General features: G+C 60.4%; 3 protein-coding genes and 1 long non-coding RNA gene across 16 annotated transcripts in view; 2 read left to right on the top strand and 2 right to left on the bottom strand.

The window, feature by feature from the left end:
• Positions 1 to 222: 222 nt before the first annotated feature.
• Positions 223 to 9,340, bottom strand: RAB13 (RAB13, member RAS oncogene family). Its single transcript, XM_039513364.1, has 8 exons — positions 9,068 to 9,340; positions 4,971 to 5,031; positions 4,481 to 4,541; positions 4,023 to 4,100; positions 3,198 to 3,287; positions 2,865 to 2,930; positions 2,350 to 2,400; positions 223 to 1,680 (listed from the first exon to the last, which is right to left on the bottom strand). Exons 1-8 carry the CDS (start codon positions 9,189 to 9,191, stop codon positions 1,606 to 1,608), a joined length of 606 nt encoding a protein of 201 aa, XP_039369298.1. The 5' UTR covers positions 9,192 to 9,340; the 3' UTR covers positions 223 to 1,605.
• Positions 9,246 to 13,847, top strand: LOC120390623. Of its 3 annotated transcripts, none has more exons than XR_005591100.1 (4): positions 9,246 to 9,442; positions 10,300 to 10,434; positions 10,847 to 11,131; positions 13,602 to 13,847. It is a non-coding gene; the product is annotated as an uncharacterized LOC120390623 (long non-coding RNA). The 3 variants fall into 3 exon arrangements; XR_005591099.1 differs by having other exon boundaries at positions 10,300 to 10,465; XR_005591102.1 differs by lacking the exon at positions 10,847 to 11,131 and having other exon boundaries at positions 9,252 to 9,442; positions 10,300 to 10,465.
• Positions 13,848 to 14,530: 683 nt separating this feature from the next.
• On the top strand, positions 14,531 to 17,250 carry RPS27 (ribosomal protein S27). Its single transcript, XM_039513367.1, has 4 exons — positions 14,531 to 14,689; positions 14,975 to 15,083; positions 16,122 to 16,232; positions 17,004 to 17,250. Exons 1-4 carry the CDS (start codon positions 14,684 to 14,686, stop codon positions 17,030 to 17,032), a joined length of 255 nt encoding a protein of 84 aa, XP_039369301.1. The 5' UTR covers positions 14,531 to 14,683; the 3' UTR covers positions 17,033 to 17,250.
• A 471-nt stretch (positions 17,251 to 17,721) lies between these two features.
• NUP210L (nucleoporin 210 like) overlaps positions 17,722 to 21,415 on the bottom strand; it is a 44,561-nt gene continuing 40,867 nt past the window's right edge. For 3 of the 11 annotated variants that reach the window (XM_039513354.1, XM_039513356.1, XM_039513360.1), the window contains 4 exons: positions 21,197 to 21,401; positions 20,303 to 20,407; positions 18,593 to 18,667; positions 17,722 to 18,097 (listed from right to left, as the gene is read on the bottom strand). In XM_039513354.1, coding sequence (XP_039369288.1) covers positions 18,006 to 18,097; positions 18,593 to 18,667; positions 20,303 to 20,407; positions 21,197 to 21,401 — 477 coding nt within the window. In that variant the 3' untranslated portion in view covers positions 17,722 to 18,005. Of the gene's footprint in view, positions 18,098 to 18,592; positions 18,668 to 20,302; positions 20,408 to 21,196; positions 21,402 to 21,415 lie in introns of those variants that run through there. The other 8 variants (XR_005591095.1, XM_039513355.1, XM_039513359.1 and 5 more) reach the window with 8 other exon arrangements.

Raw genomic sequence — 21,415 nt, 5'->3', positions numbered from 1 at the left:
GGGTCTCGGCCCCTCAGGGCTGGGTGCAGCCCCCCCCCCCCGGCAGGATCGGGGCCGGCCCAGCCCCCAGGGCAGGCGACCGGTTTGGGGTGGGGGGGGAGCAGCCCCCCGACCCCCGGCTCAGCCCCAGACGTGAGCCGGACACGGACACGGGACCCCCAGGCCTGGCGCTGCCCACGGGGTCCCTGCTCCTTCCCCGCGCTGGACCCCGCTGCCCCGGCCAAGGCAGGGACGACCTGCCCCCGCCTGCCCCTTGCCCTGGGGGGACGCTGCGCCGAGGGCCTGGGGGCGAGACGGGCAGGAGCCCCCCCAGCAGAGCACTCGCCTCAGGACCCAGCTTCTTCTCCTGCCCTGGTCCCTGCAGGCAGCTGGCAGCTCTGGGCCAGGGCCCTTCCCACCTCCACATCAGCCCACGGAGTCTCCTTGGCCCAAGCCAGCTCCAGCCAGAGAGCCGCTCCTGGGGGCCTGGTGCTGTGTTCTGGGGGGGCTCCGGTCTTAGGGGGCCGGGAGTGGAGCCAGAGCCCAGGGGCTGCCACACACAGGGCGCTGCAGGCAGCCGGCCTCACGGTGGGGGTCACGTGGCAAACACGAGGCTTTGCAGCTCGAAGGCAGAGGCTGGTTCAATGAAAGGCCTGAGCTCGCCCAGCCTGGCTCTGGGGCCCAGCTGCCTTGCTGGGAGCATGAGACCCAGGGCAGGAAACAAAAGGGACACAGGTGCCCGTTTTCATGGGCTCAGCGTGAGAGGCCCAGGAGAAACGCAGAACCCGTGTGGCGCAGGGGTGTTCAATTTGCCCTTTAAGGCTCTTCGTCTCGCTGATCTTGGGGCTGCTGGCTGGTGTGTGGGGGGGTCTTTGACAGCCCTGCACACCCAGCAGGGCAGCCCCACACCAGCCTCTGCGCTGCCCATAGTCGGTGCTGTCAAAGAAACACCCTGGAGCCGAGAGCGAAGGCACAAGCTGGGGCTTTATATGGTTAATTAAATAGCGCCGGGCGCCCGAGGCACGCAGGGGGCTCTGCCGGCCCTGGGAGAAGAGACACTGGGCCCCACCTGGGGCTTGCGGGCCCTGGGTTTTCAGACAGTCATTCCTATGTGTGATGGAGCAGCCAGCCCTATGTACAGTGTTTGCCTGGAGCCCGGGGGACCCGCAGGCTGGTTTGGGAGAAGGGATCCCGGCTTCCCAGGGCTTCGACTCAACGTGCCCCTGGGAGCACCAAGCGGACGAACCCTGCACCCTGGCTGCAGCATGGCCAGGTCTCCCCTGTCCTTCCTCTCTGCAGCCCCCCTCTTCTCCAGCTCCTCCCTCCCCCCTCTGCTCCCTTCCCCTCCAAATCAGCCTGCAGGGCGCCTCCCGCTCCTCCTCTCTCGGAGCACACAAGCAGCTGGAAGGTTGACTGGCTGTGGGAATGGCCCCTCGGAGACCCCAGCTCCGGAGCTCAGCTCTGCTCAGCCACCCGGCTCCAGGCGCAGGGAGCTGCCCGGCCCACGCTGTCACAGAGGAACAGGAGAGTGGCAGAAAGGAGAGGAGTGGCACAGTGGCACTACGTGCTCCGGCGTGGCGCCTGGGAGGGGTGGCACCCTGGGGTGCTCCTGCGGCGTGGCTGCTGCTAGACCACGGCGCATTTACTGCTGCTTTTCTTCGGAGAACTTTGCAAGTCCAGGTTCCCTTTGGGGATTTTACCCTGAAAGAGAGAGTGAACCGGTCACTGTCGGGCGCCCCTGCAGCCTGGGGTCACTCAGTGGGGGCTCTCTCCTCTGAGTCAGGGCGGTCCCCATGCCCCGGGGGGGGCACCCTATGAGCAGCGTGACTGAGCCAATGCCCCAACAGGGCACTAGGGGGCACTGTGCTGCTGGGACCACCAGTGGTCATTAAAGATCCCAAATTACTGTCCTGGCCATGTTCCAATGCGGGGAGTTCCCATCAGCCCTAGATACCGGAACCCCACCAGCGTCCTGGCCCAGCCTGCTGTATAGCACGGCAGTGTGATGGTTAAACAGCTTCTGCGCCCCACCCCAGAGGCAGCTGCATCTCTGCCCCAGGCAACGGATCCCTGTATAACCAGTCCCCACGCCCCACCCCAGAGGCAGCTGCACCTCAGCCCCAGGGGAGGGGTCCCTGTATAACCAGTCCCCACGGTTGCATCTCAGCCCCAGGCAAGGGATCCCTGTATAACCAGTCCCCGCGTCCCACCCCAGAGGTGGCTGCATCTCAGCCTCAGGCGAGGGATCCCTGTATAACCAGTCCCCACTCCCCACCCCATCTCAACACCTCCTGCTGGAAGGGGGCCGAGCTGCGCAGGTCACCTCTAGCTCGGGGGGCTCCCTAGCCCGCCTGGACCCCGCATGCTCACCAGTTTCTTGGTGGATTTCAGCAGGATGTCCTGGGCCAGGGTGTTGAAGGCCTGAGGGGAGAGGGGAGCAGGTTAGGGGAGGCCAGCCAGGGACACTGGGGTGGGGGCTGTGAGCTGGCTGGGGCAGTGGGAAACAAGAGCCTCTGGGTGAATCCTCTCCCCCCTGCCCCGCTTCCATGGGAACACGTGGGGAGAACTGCCTGTGGGCCAGAGGCCCCGAGGGCGGGTCTCAGCCTCACTGGAGCCCCCCACCCAATCCATTCCAGGGATGGGCAAGAGATCTGCCTGGGGTCCTCCTACAGCCCAGATCCCGGGAGAGACCTCTCCTCCCTGCGCACGGGCACTGCACCACCCACCGCCCAGCCCCTGGCAGCACCCCTCATTGGCCAGCCCTTCTCCCAGGCTGCCCCTAGGCAGTGAGCGCCCAGTGCAGGGGGCTGGTGGCCCGACGGGGCAGGGCCCAGGGACCTCGGGGAGTCATTCTCTGGCAGGGAGCCAGGCCCCACCCCGCTTACCTCCTCCACGTTCACACTGGACTTGGCACTGGTCTCAAAGAACCGGATCCCATGTTCCTTTGCGAGCTGCCAGGAGAGAAAGGGGCCTTTGAGCCAGGCACCCCCAACCTCCTTCCCTCTCGCCAATGGCCGAGACCCAGCACAGCTGTTCTCCATCCCGGGGAGACACCCCAAGATGGGGGGGTGAGATGGGAGGAGGGGGGCCTGGCCCTTGGGACTCTGCTGCATTCAGCACCCGCTGGGGGCGTGACCCTGCGCCCTGCCGCCCCCACCCCCACATCCAGCCATGAATGACAGCGGCACTCGTGCCACCAACCTGAACCCCCCCGGTACCTTCTCTGCACGCTCCCGCTGCACCTTGCGCTTGGTCTCCATGTCACACTTGTTCCCCAGGAGGAGGCGCTCCACCCCTGCAGAAGCGTTCTGGAGGAGAGAGCAGATCTGGAGGAGATCAACCCCTGGGCCCCGAGCCCGCCATCCGTCCCCCCTCTGAGTCCCCCTTCAGCCATCCTCCAGGTACCCCCACCCGTCCCTCACATCCCCAACCGGCCCCCAGTCCTGCATTCCCCACGGTCACAGCTCTGCCGGCGCCCCTCACTCCCGACCCGCAGCCCCCCGCCTCCATCCGGCTCTGCCGGCGCCCCTCACTCCCGACCCGCAGCCCCCTGCCCCCCTCCGGCTCTGCCGGCGCCCCTCACTCCCGACCCGCAGCCCCTGCCCCCTCCGGCTCTCCTCACTCCCAGCCCGCAGCCCCGCCCCCTCCGGCTCGGCCGGTGCCCCTCACTCCCGACCTGCAGCCCCCTGCTCCCATCCGGCTCTCCTCCCTCCCAACCCGCAGCCCCCGCCCCCCTCCGGCTCTGCTGGCGCCCCTCACTCCTGACCCGCAGCCCCTGCCCCCCTCCAGCTCTGCCGGCGCCCCTCACTCCCGACCCGCAGCCCCCTGCTCCCATCTGGCTCTCCTCACTCCTGACCCGCAGCCCCCTGCCCCCCTCCGGCTCTGCTGGCGCCCCTCACTCCCGACCCGCAGCCCCTGCTAGCCCAGCCCCGACCAACTTGTAACCCCACATAACACCTCATCTGGGTGGTGACCAGGACCACGGAGCTCCCCCACAACCCCAGCCATGACACAGCTCCCCCCCCAGCCTCCCTTCCCCCCACCTCCTTGATGCTCTTCATCCAGTTCTGGATGTTCTCGAAGGATTTCTCATCTGTGATGTCGTACACGAGGATGATTCCCTGGAAGAGACGCTTGCTCAGTGGGGCTGGACCCGGGGCTGGGGAGTCCGGGCTCTAGGCCCCGGCTAGCCTGGCCCTCAGCAGTGCCCGGAAGCCCCCCAGTGCCTGAGCACCTCCCACTCCCATTGCCCAGGCCCCAGCTCCTCAGGCCGGCCCAGCGGAGTCCCAGGCTACCCCCCCAGAGACAGAGGCACTGCCCGCTCCCAGCTGCACTGTCGGGGTGGGGGGGGCGGGATGGGCTTCTCTGAGCCCCCACACTCCCCTCCCTGCTTGGCAGGCGCCTGCTGCGAGGAGCACTGGGCCAGACTCCCCTTCCCGGGGCTCGGCCTCGGGAGTGCTCCCGCCCCACTGCCCTGGCGCGGCTGGGCCCAGCACCGTACCATGGCTCCTCGGTAATACGCCGTCGTGATGGTTTTAAACCTCTCCTGTCCCGCCGTGTCCCTGCGAGAGAGGAGGGGAAAGGGGCACTGGGGTCAGCGGCGTCTCCAGCGCCACGGGCTGCCCTGGGATCCACAGGGGGGAGGGTGGGGATTCCTGGGGCAACCACCCTGCCCTGGGGGACCCTGGTTCTGCCTCCCCGGCTGACCCAGCCCTCGGCCCCCCTGCCCAGGCGCACGAGAGGTGCTGGTTGCTGCTCTGTGGGGTGGGGGCAGCCTGGCGACCCACACGCTGCTTCCACAGCCGCCATCCATGAGGCTGCCAGGGCCTGAACCGGCAGCCCAGCACGGGCAGGCTCCGGATTCCCCCTTCCCAGCCCCGGGGCCATGGCAGTGCCCCCCAGCCCCTGCAGGTGCTAGGCAGGGCTCTAGCTGTGGTGTGGCTGCAGAGGGGGGCTGGGGGCAGAAAGGAGGGGGAGGGGGTCCCACCTACCAGACCTGGAGTTTGATCTTTTTCCCCTCAATTTCCACTGTCCGGATTTTGAAGTCGATCCCTGGAACACAAGACGGATGACGCCTTCAGAGACGCAAGGGGAGGGTGAAGGGGGTCCAGGGGCCCCGGCACAACCCCCATCCCGGGGCCAGGCCGACTGCAGGGCTGCTGGGTGCAGTGGCGCTGGACTGGGGTGACTGGTCTGTGGGGAGGGGGGATGGGCCGGGCTGGGGGCTGTGCCAGGGCGGGGGGGCAGTGCCAGCCTGGGGCTGTATCCCCACTCTCCTGCCCTGCAATATTCACCCTTCCCCCAAACCCGATCCAGCCCCCAGTCCCCCCTCCCCCCCGCACATCTCCGGTCTCCCAGCAACAGCCTGACGCCCCAGGGAGCAAAGTCCAAGGCGGGTGCCCCCGCCCCACGGTGAATAAACAGGCTGCAGGCAGGTGGGAGCGCAGAGCCGCTCAGGCGGAGGGGCCACGGATTCCTGGGCCATGGCATCACCCCCCCCCCACTGTCCAGCTATTGTCTGGCTCGCTGCACATGGCGGCGGGGTGGGGGGGAGCCAGACAGACGGAGCCTCTGGTGCGTCCTGCAGCCCCCCAGCCCAGCTCTGCCAGGGACGCTGCGTGCTGGGCCGGGGGGCAGGTTCCCGCCCCGTTTCCCAAGGCGGGCAGAGAATGACGCAGCCCCGGCCTCACTCTCAGCCTGGCAGCAGGAACCCCACATGCAGCATCCCCGGTGCACCACGGAGCAGACTCGGGACAGGGGCAGCTCCAAGCAGCCCCCCCAGGGGAGGAGATTTGTGGTCAGTGGGGTTCGGAGTTTCCAATGGAGATTAAAGATTGCAGCCCCCCACCCCACTCCAATGCGCCCTAATGACATCCAGCCCTGCCCCTCTGCAGCCCTGCTCCCAGGCATCACCCCCGACCCCCGGCACACGGGACGCGAGGGGACGAGGTGCATTCGGAGCTGGCTCCCGGGGCACAGAGCCTGCCGGAGGAGCTCTGTGGGGCTGGTAGCAAGAGGGAGACTCCCCAGAACCACAGCGGGCAGAGAGCCGGGAAGTCCTGGCTGCTGATCTACACCAGCTGGGGGTGCCTGGCCCTCAGACCCCAGTGACGGGGGGCCTGGGGAGGGGTCTGTGGAGCCAGAAACAGACCAACCAGGGGGCTCCTGAAGCCCTCGGGAGACGGGGCCAGTCAGGGCCAAGGGTTTGGCTCTGTCCCTGCAACCCCCATGGGAAGCACCAGCACCCCAGGCCGGCTGCCCCCTCCCCCACGTGGGGGTTGCAGACCTCGCCGCTCCCGGCCAGGAGGCAGAATCTGATCGGCCCAGAGGGTCCCCGCCCGCCGGCCCGGCCTGCACAGCTCGGAGCAGGACACGTTTGTAACAGGCAGGACAAGTGGCTGCCAAGCAGAGCTGGGAACAGAGACCTGGGGCACTTCCCGCCAGCAGCTGGGGCACATCCCCAGCGACCCCTGGGAAGGGGGTGGGCTGGAGCAAACCCTCTCCCCACTGGAATTCCCCGCCGAGCGCCGGCGCCTGCGTGCGAGTCACACGGCTGCGTCAGGCTGTTTACGGCTCGATAGACACCGTGGGGCTGGTGCCATCACTTGCCCAAGGCCCAGGAAACTGTTTCACCATCTCGGGGCAACTCCTCAGCTTGGGACAGGAGCCGCCAGCTCCGGAGCTGACGCTGCCCCCAGCTCCCACGGCCCCTTGGCTGGGGCCGAAGCCTCTGCCCGAGGATCTCGAAGGCTCTCGCCCCTCAGGGGGCAGAGCCGGCCCCGGGGCACAAAGGGTGACACGGTGGTGGGGTCTGACGGAGATGCCGGGTACGGTGCCCCCTGGGCTCCGGGCACTGCACACACTCGCCCAGCCCTGGGGGGCGGGGAGCACTCGCAGGGTCTTGCCCAAGGCAGCCCAGCGGGTCACGTGACAGAGGCACAGCAAGAACCCAGGCGTCCTGGACACGGCTATAGTGCTGAGGGACCGCGGCCAAAGGGCTCACCCAGAACCTGGGCCTCCCCGCTGGGTGACCTGCCCCCCACTCTGCATCCCCAGCCAGCCCTCCCGCCCCCTCCCCATCTGACCCAGCCTTCCAGGCCTGGGGACAAAGCAACCAGACTGACTCCCTGAGCGGAGCCGCCTGCACCATGGGGCACTGGGTCTGGGGCACTGCCCTCCGCGGGGCAGGGCACACGCCTGTACACGCACATACACACACACACCTGTGCCATGGGGTGCAGGCTCTGGGGCACTGCCCTCCACGGGGGCAGGGCACACGCATGTACACACACACACACACACCTGTGCCATGGGGTGCAGGGTCTGGGGCACTGCCCTCCGCGGGGCAGGGCACACGCATGTACACGCACACACACGCCTGTGCCACAGGGCGCAGGGTGCAGGGCAGCGCTAGATGTGCACACACACAACTGCTCAGTGGTGCGAGGGGCAGGGCACTAGTGAACAGGATGCCTGCAAGCAGTGCGAGGGGGAGGCAAAGCTCACTAGTGAGTGTGCATCAGTCCCCATCAAGCACTGAACCAGGCCGGGGCCATCCCAGGGGTTCTCAGCTCAGACCAAGCCCTGGCAAGTCCATACCCAGGGCGGAGGCGCCCTCTCCCCCCACTCCTCTGGCCTCGCCTGCCCTGGCTGTTCTGGGGCTGGACAGAGACGGGGCCGGGGGGGGTTATCCAGCAGGATCAGGGGGTCCAGGTTGACACTCGACCCGAGGACCAGTTCCCTGGGTTCTGGGGCCCGGGGCGGCACTCACCGAGGGTGGATATGTAGGTGCTGGTGAAGTGGGGGGTTCCCAGGGGTTCAGGGGCCCAGGGGCCGCACTCACCGATGGTGGAGATGTAGGTGCTGGTGAAGTCGGGGGTTCCCGGGCGGGTTCTGGGGGCCGGGCGGCACTCACCAATGGTGGAGATGTAGGTGCTGGTGAAGTGGGGTTCCCGGGAGGTTCGGGGGCCCTGGGGCCGCACTCACCGATGGTGGAGATGTAGGTGCTGGGGGTTCCCGGGGAGGTTCGGGGGGGGCCCGGGGGGGGCGGCACCCACCGATGGTGGAGATGTTGGTGCTGGTGACGTCGGGGGTTCCCGGGGTTCTGGGGGCCTGGGGCCGCACTCACCGATGGTGGAGATGTAGGTGCTGGTGAAGTGGGGGGTTCCCGGGGTTCAGGGGCGGGCGGCACTCACCGATGGTGGAGATGTAGGTGCTGGGGTTCCCGGGGGCTCGGGGTGGCACTCACCGATGGTGGAGATGTAGGTGCTGGTGAAGTGGGGCTTCCCGGGGGCTCGGGGCTGGGGCGGCACTCACCGATGGTGGAGATGTAGGTGCTGGGGTTCCCGGGGGTTCTGGGGTTCCTGGGCCGCACTCACCGATGGTGGAGATGTAGGTGCTGGTGAAGTGGGGTTCTGGGGCCTGGGGCCGCACTCACCGATGGTGGAGATGTAGGTGCTGGTGAAGTGGGGTTCCCGGGAGGTTCGGGGGCCCGGGGCGGCACTCACCGATGGTGGAGATGTAGGTGCTGGTGAAGTGGGGTTCCTGGGGCCGCACTCACCGATGGTGGAGATGTAGGTGCTGGTGAAGTGGGGTTCCCGGGGCTCGGGGGCCCTGGGGCCACTCACCGATGGTGGAGATGTAGGTGCTGGGGGTCCGGGGCTCAGGGGGCCTGGGGCCGCACTCACCGATGGTGGAGATGTAGGTGCTGGTGAAGTGGGGTTCCTGGGGCTCAGGGGCCTGGGGCCGCACTCACCGATGGTGGAGATGTAGGTGCTGGTGAAGTGGGGTTCCCGGGGGCCTGGGGCTGGGGCCGCACTCACCGATGGTGGAGATGTAGGTGCTGGTGAAGTGGGGTTCCTGGGGCCTCAGGGGCCGGGGCCGCACTCACCGATGGTGGAGATGTAGGTGCTGGGGGTTCCCGGGGCCTGGGGCCTGGGGCCGCACTCACCGATGGTGGAGATGTAGGTGCTGGTGAAGTGGGGTTCCTGGGGCTCAGGGGCCTGGGGCGGCACTCACCGATGGTGGAGATGTAGGTGCTGGGGGTTCCCGGGGGGGCTCGGGGGGGGCCCGGGGGGGCCGCACTCACCGATGGTGGAGATGTAGGTGCTGGTGAAGTTGTCCTCGGCGAAGCGGATGATCAGGCAGGTTTTCCCCACCCCGCTGTCCCCGATCAGCAGCAGTTTGAAGAGGTGATCGTAGGACTTGGCCATGGCCCGAGCCGGGCCGCTCGGCTCCTGGGCAAAACTTTCCTGCAGCCGGGAAGCGCCGAGGGGCGGTGCCGGCTCCGCCTCCGCCTCCCGCCTTCGCCCGGCGGGCGGGGGAAGCCCCGGCCCCGACCCCTCCTCCTGCCGGGCCGGGAGAACCGGCTCTTGGCCGGGAGGGGGGGGGCTGGCTCCAGCACTGGGGTCAGGGGGCTCCAATTTGTCCGCAGAAGCCCCAGCTGGGCTGGCAGGGGCTGCAGGTCGGGAGTGAGGGGCACTGGCAGAGCTGGGGGGGAGCCCAGGGCTGGGCTGGCAGGGGCTGCAGGTCGGGAGTGAGGGGCACTGGCAGAGCTGGGGGGGAGCCCAGGGCTGGGCTGGCAGGGGCTGCGGGTCAGGATTGAGGGGCACTGGCAGAGCGGGGGGGGAGCCCAGGGCTGGGCTGGCAGGGGCTGCAGGTCGGGCGTGAGGGGCACTGGCAGAGCTGGGGGGGAGCCCAGGGCTGGGCTGGCAGGGGCTGTGGGTCAGGATTGAGGGGCACTGGCAGAGCTGGGGGGGAGCCCAGGGCTGGGCTGGCAGGGGCTGCGGGTCAGGATTGAGGGGCACTGGCAGAGCTGGGGGGGAGCCCAGGGCTGGGCTGGCAGGGGCTGCAGGTCGGGAGTGAGGGGCACTGGCAGAGCTGGGGGGGAGCCCAGGGCTGGGCTGGCAGGGGCTGCGGGTCGGGAGTGAGGGGCACCCGCTGAGCTGGGGGGGAGCACAGGGCTGGGCTGGCAGGGGCTGCGGGTCGGGATTGAGGGGCACCCGCTGAGCTGGGGGGGGAGCCCAGGGCTGGGCTGGCAGGGGCTGCGGGTCGGGATTGCGGGGCACTGGCAGAGCTGGGGGGGAGCCCAGGGCTGGGATATGTTTGAGCTGATCTAGCGGGGGCCCAGGGCTGGGATATGTTTGAGCTGAGCTGGGTTTCTTTGGAATTCCTGCTAAACAAAGTGAGGAGAGGGGCAGGTTTTGTCTAAACTCAGCCAACTCTTTTCGCAGGGAGGGTCCCACAGCAGGGGAGGGTCAGTCCTACCCTCTCCCTCTTCACACACCAGATGCTTTTCTCCTTCACTTTCTCTTGCCCTAGGTCTGGGAGCGCCTCAGGCAGAACAATACTGATGACGGGATCCAGTTCCTCTCCCCACACTGCTCTGCAGTGGGCAAGCAGGAGCCCTCAAGTCACTGCGGGCCAGGACTCAGGATTGGGATGAGGCATCAGCAGGTCTCTGTGTTTGTGTGGAGTCCGGGACTGGGTGAGCGGCAGGGACAGGCTGTGGGTGGGGACTGAGGGGCCTCTCAGGGCTGTTAACTTACAGGGAGCCCAAGCCTGAAGTAGCAGAGGGGCTGTGGGATTGGGGGACACTGGCAGAGCTGAGCAGGGACTCAGGGCTAGGATAGCAGGGGGCTGCAGGCCAGGAGTGAGGGGCACCGGCTGAGCTGGCGGGGGGGACGGGGGACCCAGGCAGGGATAGTAGGAACTGCGTATCAGGACTGAGGGGCATTGGCAGAGCTGTGGGGGGCCCATTGCGCTGCAGACATGCTCCAAAAACTTCCTGGCATTAATTCATGGCGTGACCAGCGTCCCTGGGTCACCATCGTGGTTTGCTGACACCACATAATTCCTGATCCTGCAGCTCATCCCTTCATCTGTGTCATCAGAAAGATCCTGGGCAAAACTTTCCTGCAGCCGGGAAGCACCAAGGGGTGAATTTTTCTCCCGGGATGTGCAGGCAGGAAGCGGCAGAAAGGCCTCTGAGCGTTCCAGCTGGGCAACAAGCGCCACTCGCCGGCACTCTGCCCGCCAGTGACCAAACCACAGGACACCTCGCTCTTGGCCTGCTGCTGTTCCCTCTCTGCCCTGGTTGTCTGCAAACCTCTCTCAGGCGGAAGTCCAGGTTCCAAGGCAGAGCCGTAACTAGGTATTTTTGCGCCCGAGGCAAGAATATAAAATTGCACCGTCCCCCAGAGCCGGCTCTTCGGTGGCGGGTCCCTCAGTCCCTCTCAGAGGGAAGGTCCTGCCGCCCAATTGCTGCTGAAGAATGAATGAAGTGGCGGTTTTAGAGCCTGTGATTTTGCGGGGCCAACTCATGATTTTTGACTGCTTGGATGGTAATGTTGCTTCCAAGATGGTCTTTGGTTCCAGTCCTGTTCCAATCCAGAGAGGGACTCCCAGGTTAAGAGAGGAGGGAGGTGCTGGATATCAGCAGTGGCCACTAGGGATCAGCCTGTGTCCTGAGAATGCTGGGAGTTCAGGTCTGCAGGGCAGGATCGGGGGTGGCAGGTTTGTAGACATTTTGGTGGTGCCCAGAACCTGCCCCCACCCAAACTCCACCCCCCACCCGCTCAAGGCTCTGGGAGGGAGTTTGGGTGAGGGAGGAGGTCTGGGGTGCAGGCCCTAGGCTGGGGCAGGGGATTGGGGTGCAGGCTCTGGGAGGGGCTCAGGCAGAGGGTTGGGGCATGGGGGGCTCTGGCTGGGACTGGGGATGAGGTGTTTGGGGTGCTGGAAGGGCTCAGGCAGAGGGTTGGGGCATGGAGGGCTCTGGCTGGGACTGGGGATGAGGTGTTTGGGGTGCTGGAGGGGCTCAGGCAGAGGGTTGGGGCATGGGGGGTTCTGGCTGGGACTGGGGATGAGGTGTTTGGGGTGCTGGAGGGGCTCAGGCAGAGGGTTGGGGCATGGGGGGCTCTGGCTGGGACTGGGGATCAGGTGTTTGGGGTGCTGGAGGGGCTCAGGCAGAGGGTTGGGGCATGGGGGGCTCTGGCTGGGACTGGGGATCAGGTGTTTGGGGTGCTGGAGGGGCTCAGGCAGAGGGTTGGGGCATGGGGGGCTCTGGCTGGGACTGGGGATGAGGTGTTTGGGGTGCTGGAGGGGCTCAGGCAGAGGGTTGGGGCATGGGGGGCTCTGGCTGGGACTGGGGATCAGGTGTTTGGGGTGCTGGAGGGACTCAGGCAGAGGGTTGGGGCATGGGGGGTTCTGGCTGGGACTGGGGATGAGGTGTTTGGGGTGCTGGAGGGGCTCAGGGCAAGAGTAGGAGTGTGGGGATGAGGGCTCTGGCTGGGACTGGGGATGAGGTGTTTGGGGTGCTGGAGGGGCTCAGGCAGAGGGTTGGAGCATGGGGGGTTCTGGCTGGGACTGGGGATGAGGTGTTTGGGGTGCTGGAGGGGCTCAGGCAGAGGGTTGGAGCATGGGGGGTTCTGGCTGGGACTGGGGATAAGGTGTTTGGGGTGCTGGAGGGCTCAGGCAGAGGGTTGGGGGCATGGGGCTCTGGCTGGGACTGGGGATCAGGTGTTTGGGGTGCTGGAGGGCCTCAGGCAGAGGGTTGGGGCCTGGGGGGCTCTGGCTGGGACTGGGGATGAGGTGTTTGGGGTGCTGGAGGGGCTCAGGCAGAGGGTTGGGGCATGGGGGGTTCTGGCTGGGACTGGGGATGAGGTGTTTGGGGTGCTGGAGGGCTCAGGGCAAGAGTAGGAGTGTGGGGATGAGGGCTCTGGCTGGGACTGGGGATGAGGTGTTTGGGGTGCTGGACTGGCTGGGACTGGGGATGAGGTGTTTGGGGTGCTGGAGGGGCTCAGGCAGAGGGTTGGGGCATGGGGGGTTCTGGCTGGGACTGGGGATGAGGTGTTTGGGGTGCTGGAGGGGCTCAGGCAGAGGGTTGGAGCATGGGGGGTTCTGGCTGGGACTGGGGATAAGGTGTTTGGGGTGCTGGAGGGGCTCAGGCAGAGGGTTGGGGCATGGGGGGTTCTGGCTGGGACTGGGGATGAGGTGTTTGGGGTGCTGGAGGGGCTCAGGGCTCAGGCAGAGGGTTGAGGGTGAGGTGTGGGGAGGTGAAAGCTCTGACTGGGGGTGTGGGTCGGGGGGCAGGGCTGGGGATGAGTTTGGGGTGCAGGCAGGCTGCTCCAGGACAGGGGCCAGAGAGGACTCCCCCCAGCCCTTTCCCTGCCGGCAGCAGTGAGCTCTGGGGGAGGAGCCCCCCATTCTTGCCCCCCCAGCAGCACACTCACCCCTACCACTGTCACTGCATGTGCTCCTAGGGCCTCTCTCAGGTCCAGGAATCTCCCTCACCTCCCCCAGTGGTGGGTGCCGGGGGTGCTGCGTGCGCCTCCTCCCCTGCTGTTGCCCCTGACTGTAGCTTCACTGGGGGTGAGGGATGGGGCTGCCTCCTTGCCCAGCATGGGGCAGGAGCAGTGACTGTGGGTGGGGGGCCCCCCTGTGCTGCTGGAGGGTCCCATTGGAACATGAAAGGGTCTGAGGGGGAAGGGCAGGGTCAGAGTCGGAGATAGGGGTGAACTAGGACCCTGCGGCAGCAGTTGCTGCAGGGAAAGACAAGGACTCTCTGCTTGGTGGGGGGGGGGGGAGCAAGTCGTGGCCGGAAGGCGTGGGGGTGGGGGCGCCAGTGGCTTTTTTCTCTCTCTCCACCTCTTTCTGCGCCCCCCGGCTTTGTGTGCCTGAGGCAAGTGCCTCACTCGCCTCGCCCTTGTGACGGCGCTGTTCCAAGGGGAGCAAGACATCCAGATCCACCTCGTGGCCGTGGCCCCGCAGGCGTCCAGCTGCAGAGGAGCCCCTCGCTGGACCGGCCCCGTGCTGCTGGAGATTAGAGAGCGGGGCCTTCGAGGCCTTTTCGAGAGTTCTCGCCCAACTGCCCTGCCCGGTGTGGGGCTCACCCTGCCGACGGGGGCACCACGTCCACGTTCGCGCGGAGGATCCCCAAGCCCCGTGCGGCCTGGCTGCTCAGGGGTGACGTGGCAGCCGGCGCGTGGGACGGACGGGACGCGAGGGAGGAGCCAGTCTCCGGGCGAGGCCACGGCAGGAGTTTAGGGGGTGACAGCGATTAACCAATTTCGGGCTCAGAGGAATTGGGGCCCATCAGTCTTTGTGGGGCACGTTCCCACCAGCCCGGCACGCTATGATGTCATCGTCCCAGGCCCTCGAATGACATCACCCAGTGCTGAGCCGCATCAGCACCTTGTCGTGTCACTTCCTCCCGTCACCATGGCACCCACGGTGATGTCATGCGGGCCTGTGGAGGGGGCGGGACTGCGGAGCGTGACCAATCTGGGGGCACCTCAGCAGCATGGGGCTTGTGGGGAGGGATCTCAGGGCTCATCCCATGGGCCTGGGTCCCCAGGGACCTTCCCAAGATGGCGTCGTTTCCCGCTTCCTCAGCCCCTGGAGAAAAGACTGACCCTCTTAACATGGCCGCTACTTCCGACTACATTATTTCTTCTGGCTGAAGGCAAAGACCTTCTCAAAATGGCGACGCTTCCGGCAGTCGGAGCGCTTTGTTGGCGTGAACGACCTTCTCAAAATGGCGACCCCGCCCAACTCTGCGCATTGGGCGGCAGTTTCGACCTTTCCAATATGGCAGCAGAGCCGTGCCAAGTGCTCACTTCCGCCCGTGTGGGGAACCCCGGAGCGGATATAGCGGCCCCGGTTTCCGGTCTAGCTCCTTTTCGGCCGCGGCTGCCTCCACGCGAACATGCCTGTGAGTGCGGCCGAGCGGCCCGCGGGGGACCGGGCCCGGGAGCGTCCCCCTCGCCCGGGGCGGCCCCGCTCCGCCGGCCGGTGCCGGGCTCCGCCAGCGGGGCGGGGGCCTGGGGGCGGGGCGGCCCAGGTAGCGGGAGCCGGGCCCGGAGCGGGGAGATGGAGGGGGAGGAGGGACCAAGATGGCGGCGGCTGGGGCAGGCCGGGATGGGGGGCGCCCCTCGGGGGGGGGCGCTCCGCGGGGGCCTCCCCCCGGCCGGCCTAACCCGCTGTGCTTGGCTTGCAGCTGGCGAAAGACCTGCTGCATCCCTCCCCCGAGGAGGAGAAGCGGAAACACAAGAAGAAGCGTCTGGTCCAGAGTCCGAACTCCTATTTCATGGATGTGAAGTGTCCAGGTGAGGGCCAGGCCCCCCGTGCAGCCGGTGTGGGGCGGGGCCCTTGGGCGCATGGGAACGGGCTCGCTCCCAGGCTGTGAGCCGTCCCGCTTAGCGCCCCCGGAGGGAACCGGTAGCCCCTGTAGTCGGCACTGACCCTGAGCGTGGTAGACGTTGTCCTACTCGGGGGCATGGAACTGCGCTCACACCTGTGCGGAGTTGTAAGGACGCTTCTCTCGGTAGAGCTGGGCGGGGCTAGAGCGGGATACGCAGGCCAAATCCAGACCGCCAGGTGCTTTTGAAGGGGTCCTGGACTCTTACCTTTTTTACACTTTCTCTGGAGTCTGGACCTTGGTTATACTTTGACCAAGAAATTTGGACCTTGACAGAAAAATAGACTATTGTTGGACTAGACCCAGTGCAGGCGAAGCCCCTTACCATGTGCTGGCTAGTACCCTGCCCAGGGGATGCCCTGAGATTATCTTGTCTTTCAATTTAATTGTCTGATGTTAGCTCAATTCATTATTGTAGCTTGTGGACTTTTTTTTTTTTTCCCTGAGACCCAGGGACGGGTTCTGCATCTGCTGTAATTACCTGTAAGATGCAAGCTTAAAAAACGTTTGCTTTTGAGAACCCTTTAAATCCCCATTGTGGCCAGAGCAATGAACATTTTTCACTGTTGCCCTTAGCCCTCTTCTCTTTAACCAGCAGATTAAAGTTTCACTTGCCTGCTGAAAATGTCAAAATATCTTGCTAATAATTGTTGGGGGGGAGGGATAGCTCAGTGGTTTGAGCATTGGTCTGCTAAACCCAGGGTTGTGAGTTCAATCCTTGAGGGGGCCATTTAGGGATATGGGACAAAAATCTGTTGGATGATTTAATTGGGAATTGGTCCTGCTTTGAGCAGGGCGTTGGACTAGATGACCTCCTGAGGTCCCTTCTGACCCTGATAGTTTGTGATTCTATGCCAGCTTTGTCATTGCTCCATCAGTGGAAATAACCCTGCCCCAGCTCTTTTGTAGAGAAATATGCTCACCTCAAACTTGTGCTTTGTTTCAGGTTGCTATAAAATCACCACTGTATTCAGCCATGCTCAGACTGTAGTTCTGTGTGTTGGCTGCTCAACTGTGCTGTGCCAGCCCACTGGAGGAAAGGCAAGGCTTACAGAAGGTAAACAGCAATTTGTACTTTAAAAAACCCAGCCAGCCACTATATTGGTTTACTGTGTCGTCATAACCCCCTCACCTGTTTTGTCTTGCTCTTGTCTTACTTGAACTATAGATTCCTCAGGGCAGGGAATGTATATCTTGGTTCTTAATGCATTGTACAGCCTGTGTTGTTATACCCCCGATCCAGAATTGTACCTTGAGTGGCACTTCAGAAGAGTCTAAGATTGTCCAATATGTGTCTGAAGTGCTTGCAGGGAGTGGGTTTGCGAAGTATAGTGAAACGCCTCTTCAGTGACCATCAACAATTAGTCTCCGAGAGCAGTTGGCGGGATAGAACTACTAGAAACCTTGGGGATTCTTGAAGAATGCTTAGGGTGGATGGCTATTTACTGGTGGTCCTCGCAGGGTCATTGGGAATATACTTACTATCTGTTGGCCTTCATGGTTATGGACTATTTGACCTAGTTCCATATTCTGTTGGCTCATTTTACTTCTCTAATGATGGATCTGACTTACTGGATTTTGGAGCTGTTGATACCTGAGGATTTCAGACTCTCCCAGTGGCCGAGTCCTTGTTGAGCTATGAGACTACAGTCTGCCTCCCTCAAAACCCCTCGAGGCTTTGTGGTGCTGGTACCCTCCTGCGGCCTGGGCACAATTCACTATTTAAGATAGTTGGGTCGTTTACTCCTTTGACTCTCTCTCCCTTCTCTTTCCCCCCCCCCCCCCCGGTAATGTGCTTGGGATTTCTTACTGTTCTTTCCTAATCTAGGATGCTCCTTCAGACGAAAGCAGCACTAAAGGAAAGTGTGTCTGAGATGGGTGAGACTACCTGCGCAGTTGGCTGCACAGACAAATACAGATGGTTCAAGAGCATGGGATTCAGCCACAGAGCAACATAAGTGTCAAGAGGTGAACAGAAGGCTTTAAAGATGTCTCTAGAATGTGAGGGGAGAACATGACTTTCATACTGTCCCTGTAGCCTCACCCATCTGACTGTCAATAAATTTTGGATAAAATACAGCTTAGTCTGTTGCTTAACTTGATACTCGCGTAGTGCTCTTTTGGGTGATATGAGCAAAACTGTTCAACAGGAGTGAAAACACACTTTCTGGGCTGAGTTTGACTCTGCCCTGCCTGTAATTGCAACAGGTGCTATGACGACTCTTAGCAGGGAAAGAATATGGATATGCAGTGAGCCCCTGTTCTCCTTGGAGTGAAACTAGTTATTCTCTAATCCCTCCCTCTCCTGAGATGTCAGCATAATCTGACCATTCTTAAAATGGAAGGTTCAACCACTGTGAATCCTGACTTTGTCCTGCGGACAGCACAGGCTTCTGCAAGTGACTCCCAAATATTCCTCCAACCACAGTAAAGTACCTTGTTACCCTTTCAGTGCTCTGATCGGATACTCTACCTCTACAGGCGGGCACAAGAAGCCTGCTGTATCATACATTACTGGCCTGAAAAAGGTCTAAAAGTCAAACTGCTGGGTGGCTTCTGGACTTTATTCTGGCCCAAATCATGAGGGAGTTTTCTTGTTGCAGGATCTACCTGATCGTTTAAAGTAGAATGGCACAAACTCTCTTGTGTCTTTAGCAACGTGGTAGTGGGGCTCCTGTCCAGTACCCATCACTGTGGACAGAAGAGTCTAGAGTCAGACTGTTGTCCCAGAGAACCACGAAGGTGCTGTGACTTCCAGTTACAGGAGTTGGGACTACACCTAACATCACGCTTCACTAGACATTTATTGTTGTACAAGTAGGTACTTCTTTCAGACGTGCCTTCTCCGTACACTCCAAAGCCATAGCTGTGTCCTGTTTCTTCCACTGTGTTGCTGAGTACCAACAGGAGGATATGAATACCCTAAGTGTAGGGGAAAAAGGTTATTCAGATAAATACTGGACTGCTTGGATATCCCTAGGACACAGGAACAAAAAGGACAGGCTTTTACTTAAGACAGCTGCTGCCATCTAACCTTGCAATTTATAAAAACAGTTCCTAAAACTTCAAGCCCTTTCCTGTACCCGAGACAAGGTGGGGGAGGTAATATCTTTTGTGTTCTTGTCACCAACAAACGATTACCTCACCCATCTTCTCTCAATATCCTGGGACCAACACAGCTACAACAAAAGTACCTGATCTCTGCTAGGGGAATTCAAATTCACTTTTTCAGGCTAGCTCTTCTGCCTCCAGAGAAGTGAGCTTGTTTTACAGCAATGAGAGGCTGGGAAAGGGAGCAAACGGTGAGAGACTGTCCTATCTTAAGCAAGTGATGTTTGCTACTGACCTTCGTATACAGCTGTTCCAATAAATTATATACATCTCATTACACAAGTTTCCAAAAGAAGCCCAGCTTACCTGTCTGAGGTGTAGCTGAGGTAGGAACATACACAATAGGTACAGTCTGCACTCTAGTCAGAAAGGCATTGTATGCTGCAAAAATAACCAATCATGTAATATCAGTGGAGCAGGTGTGGAGATAGTCTCATTATGCTAAAGGCTTGTGTACAAGGTTACAGCAGTTTAAGGTGTGATTTTAAACCAACACAAAGCTGCATGGCCATTTTGAAGTTTTAGGGATTATTTATACAAGGAACTAAAGCTGCTATTCCTGAATGATAGTTTGGGGGGGAGGGTAAGATGCTCTAATTTATGTGTTGACATCACACTCATGGATTTGCTTTAACTCTGAGTGTTCTACAGAGAGAGGTGCTGTTTAGCTTGTCCAGTAGTATGGGTTTAAGACAGTGCAATAAGCCATGCAAGCAAGCATGAGTTTTTCCACAAGTTCAACTAAACCAATGAAACTTTGTCTAAAGGCCAAACTGGCAAATAAGATATTCCCACAAAACACATTTTCACAGCTTGTGTGGGTCAAAACCCTATAATGGAGTCTGCGCCCTACCATTTATGCAGGTTTGTGAAGGAGGAAGAGAAGATGCATTTTGGCACTAATTGTGTGGCACAGGGTACCAAAATGAACAGGTGAAACTGGCAGAAATGTTGCATTATTTAGATACCATCATAAGTGTAAATAAATGTTATCTATTAAAGGTTAAATCAGTAGTGCTCAAAAGGTACCCCTGTTGAGCCAATAATCTTCTCTGTCCCCAGAAGAGATACAGCATAAATAGTGACAGGGCAAGTTTCCACCATACTGTCCTTTGCCAATATACCACAGCCCTGCTCAGAGTGACCATGTCTAGAGAAGAGAAAGGAATTTGACTTTTCCCTGGGGGGAAGCAAATCCTTTAGGAACTGGACTCATTTCATGTAGGCCACTGAGCCTGCTACTGACTTTTGGTTTATTTCAGGCTTAGAGTAAAAGAATCAAGCTCTAGCAGTGAAAGGCTCCATGTATATCCCAGTGCAAAGAACTCGCATTGCTTTTTTTCCCTTAAAGTTTACCAAAGGAGATCTTTCATACTAGGAGAACAGTTTAATATGACGAATAGGGACCTGGCACTGCCGATGCGTACATGTCCCAGCAGCCTAAACCTCGGGAACTACAGGTTCTGACTGCAGTAGCTGAAACTCAGCCTGTTATCCTTCAGAGGCAGAGTCACTAAGTTACATGACATTTATTGTGGGTGGGTGGGTTTTTCCCTCCTGAGATTTTATAAACTGAGGGCCTGTCTGCTTTATATGGTCATTAAAGATGGTAGGTTACTTATATATCTTTCTTACTGGCCAAAATGCCCTTTCCTCATTGGTGGATACTAGTTGGTGTCTACATGAAAAGTGGCTGCATCCCTGTACAGCAGTATGTATACAGGTTCTTGAAAGGCGTTACAGAAATAAGACAGACACCAGGATGATCTTTGGGGGTTAAACCTTTGTGTGCTAGATGTATTTTATTTCAGGACATGGTCTGAAATGTGGTTGGTTGTGGTGTGTACAGTTTTGGTTTTTAAATCAAGGTGCTTGTAATTTTCAAACACTCAAAACAGTATTGCACTCTTAAAAATATACACAAAGTGTAACAGACAAATGATTGTATTCAAAGACTGAATGAACACACAGGTAAAGCTGCCTGTTTAACTGCAAACCTCTTGTGTTTTCACTTACTGAGAAAGATTACAGCTGTTGATGCTAGAACAGCAAAGAGGGTGAAGAGAAGGATCTGGTAAGAGCCCATAAGCTGTTGAACAATTCCTGCTTCATTGCACTGACCTAACATTTTCCAGAAAAGTGAGGTAATATTTAGTCTTGCATGTAGGCAACTCCTACTTTCTGTAATAAATGACACTGTAGAGACATGCATCTAACCACTCTGCAGCTTTGTTGCAAGAACTAACTGAAATATTAAATAAGCGGTTTCAAAGTCATTAATCCTTTCAATAGGAATTTGGTTCTGAAGCCTTAAGGAATGAAGTTCTCTCCCTAGACCAGCTGCAGCACAAACAGGTGCAGTGAAAGTTTCCTGGCAAGGGCCCGTCAAAGTGCCTCACTAGAACTTGGACCTCATGGACTAAGGGCAATTCAATCTCCCTATTCTATCGGAGACTCCCCTTTCACTAGGAAATAGACCCAGACCACCAACTCATGTAAGGCAGACAACTAGATAAAATCAGATGGAAATCGCTTTGCATCATTATTAACCTGCAGCTCCCTACAACTCCTCTTCCCACCCGCATCAAGTTCAACTGTTCACACCGAGAGAGTAAGCCTCTTCCTTGTGATCCACTGAGTCTTCACTGTGAAATGAACTAAAGAGGGACCCCTTGTTACTGAGTTAGCATTCAGAAGGACCAATGCTGGGTACTTAACTCCCACTAGGATCAATGAGAGTTAAGATACCACACAGGTTCAGGCCTAGACACAGTAAGGAAGACTCTTGTTTCACTTTCTTGTAAGAGGAAAGCAGTCTGGAATGGTAAAGAATGAGGATCCAGTAACTAGCAAACCGCTTTGATGGCACTATTGCATTTTCTCATGCAAATAAGACCAGCTGATACTTACTAAACAGATGCTGCCCTGCCAGAACTCTCACAGCTATGGTAACTCTTTGGCCTGTAAGAATACAAGAGACATTGATAAAGATGGGGGCTGCCATCTGGTGGAGAGATGTGAGATTGACCACACTAACTGGGTAGGAGACAAGTCCAGGCATGCTGGGCGAATGTTCAGGCTGCCTCACTATTATCACAGGAGAGTTGGGGTGGACCTTTGAAAACAGAC

This window comes from Mauremys reevesii, linkage group 24 (assembly GCF_016161935.1).
Source record: "Mauremys reevesii isolate NIE-2019 linkage group 24, ASM1616193v1, whole genome shotgun sequence".
In the NCBI taxonomy this organism is placed as follows: domain Eukaryota; kingdom Metazoa; phylum Chordata; order Testudines; family Geoemydidae; genus Mauremys; species Mauremys reevesii.
Note: the sequence above shows the minus strand (reverse complement) of the source record. Positions and strands in the feature narration are given on the sequence as shown.

What these genes read in the sequence shown, in the direction of transcription:
- RAB13 (XM_039513364.1), bottom strand. Translation starts at nt 9,191, where the DNA reads ATGGCCAAGTCCTACGATCACCTCTTCAAACTGCTGCTGATCGGGGAC. An exon ending in CACCTACATCTCCACCATCG is followed by an intron (nt 5,032 to 9,067) that starts GTGAGTGCGGCC and finishes CTTGTGTTCCAG; the next exon opens with GGATCGACTTCAAAATCCGG. An exon ending in AAGATCAAACTCCAGGTCTG is followed by an intron (nt 4,542 to 4,970) that starts GTAGGTGGGACC and finishes CCTCTCTCGCAG; the next exon opens with GGACACGGCGGGACAGGAGA.
- RPS27 (XM_039513367.1), top strand. An exon ending in CATGGATGTGAAGTGTCCAG is followed by an intron (nt 15,084 to 16,121) that starts GTGAGGGCCAGG and finishes GCTTTGTTTCAG; the next exon opens with GTTGCTATAAAATCACCACT. An exon ending in AAAGGCAAGGCTTACAGAAG is followed by an intron (nt 16,233 to 17,003) that starts GTAAACAGCAAT and finishes TTCCTAATCTAG; the next exon opens with GATGCTCCTTCAGACGAAAG.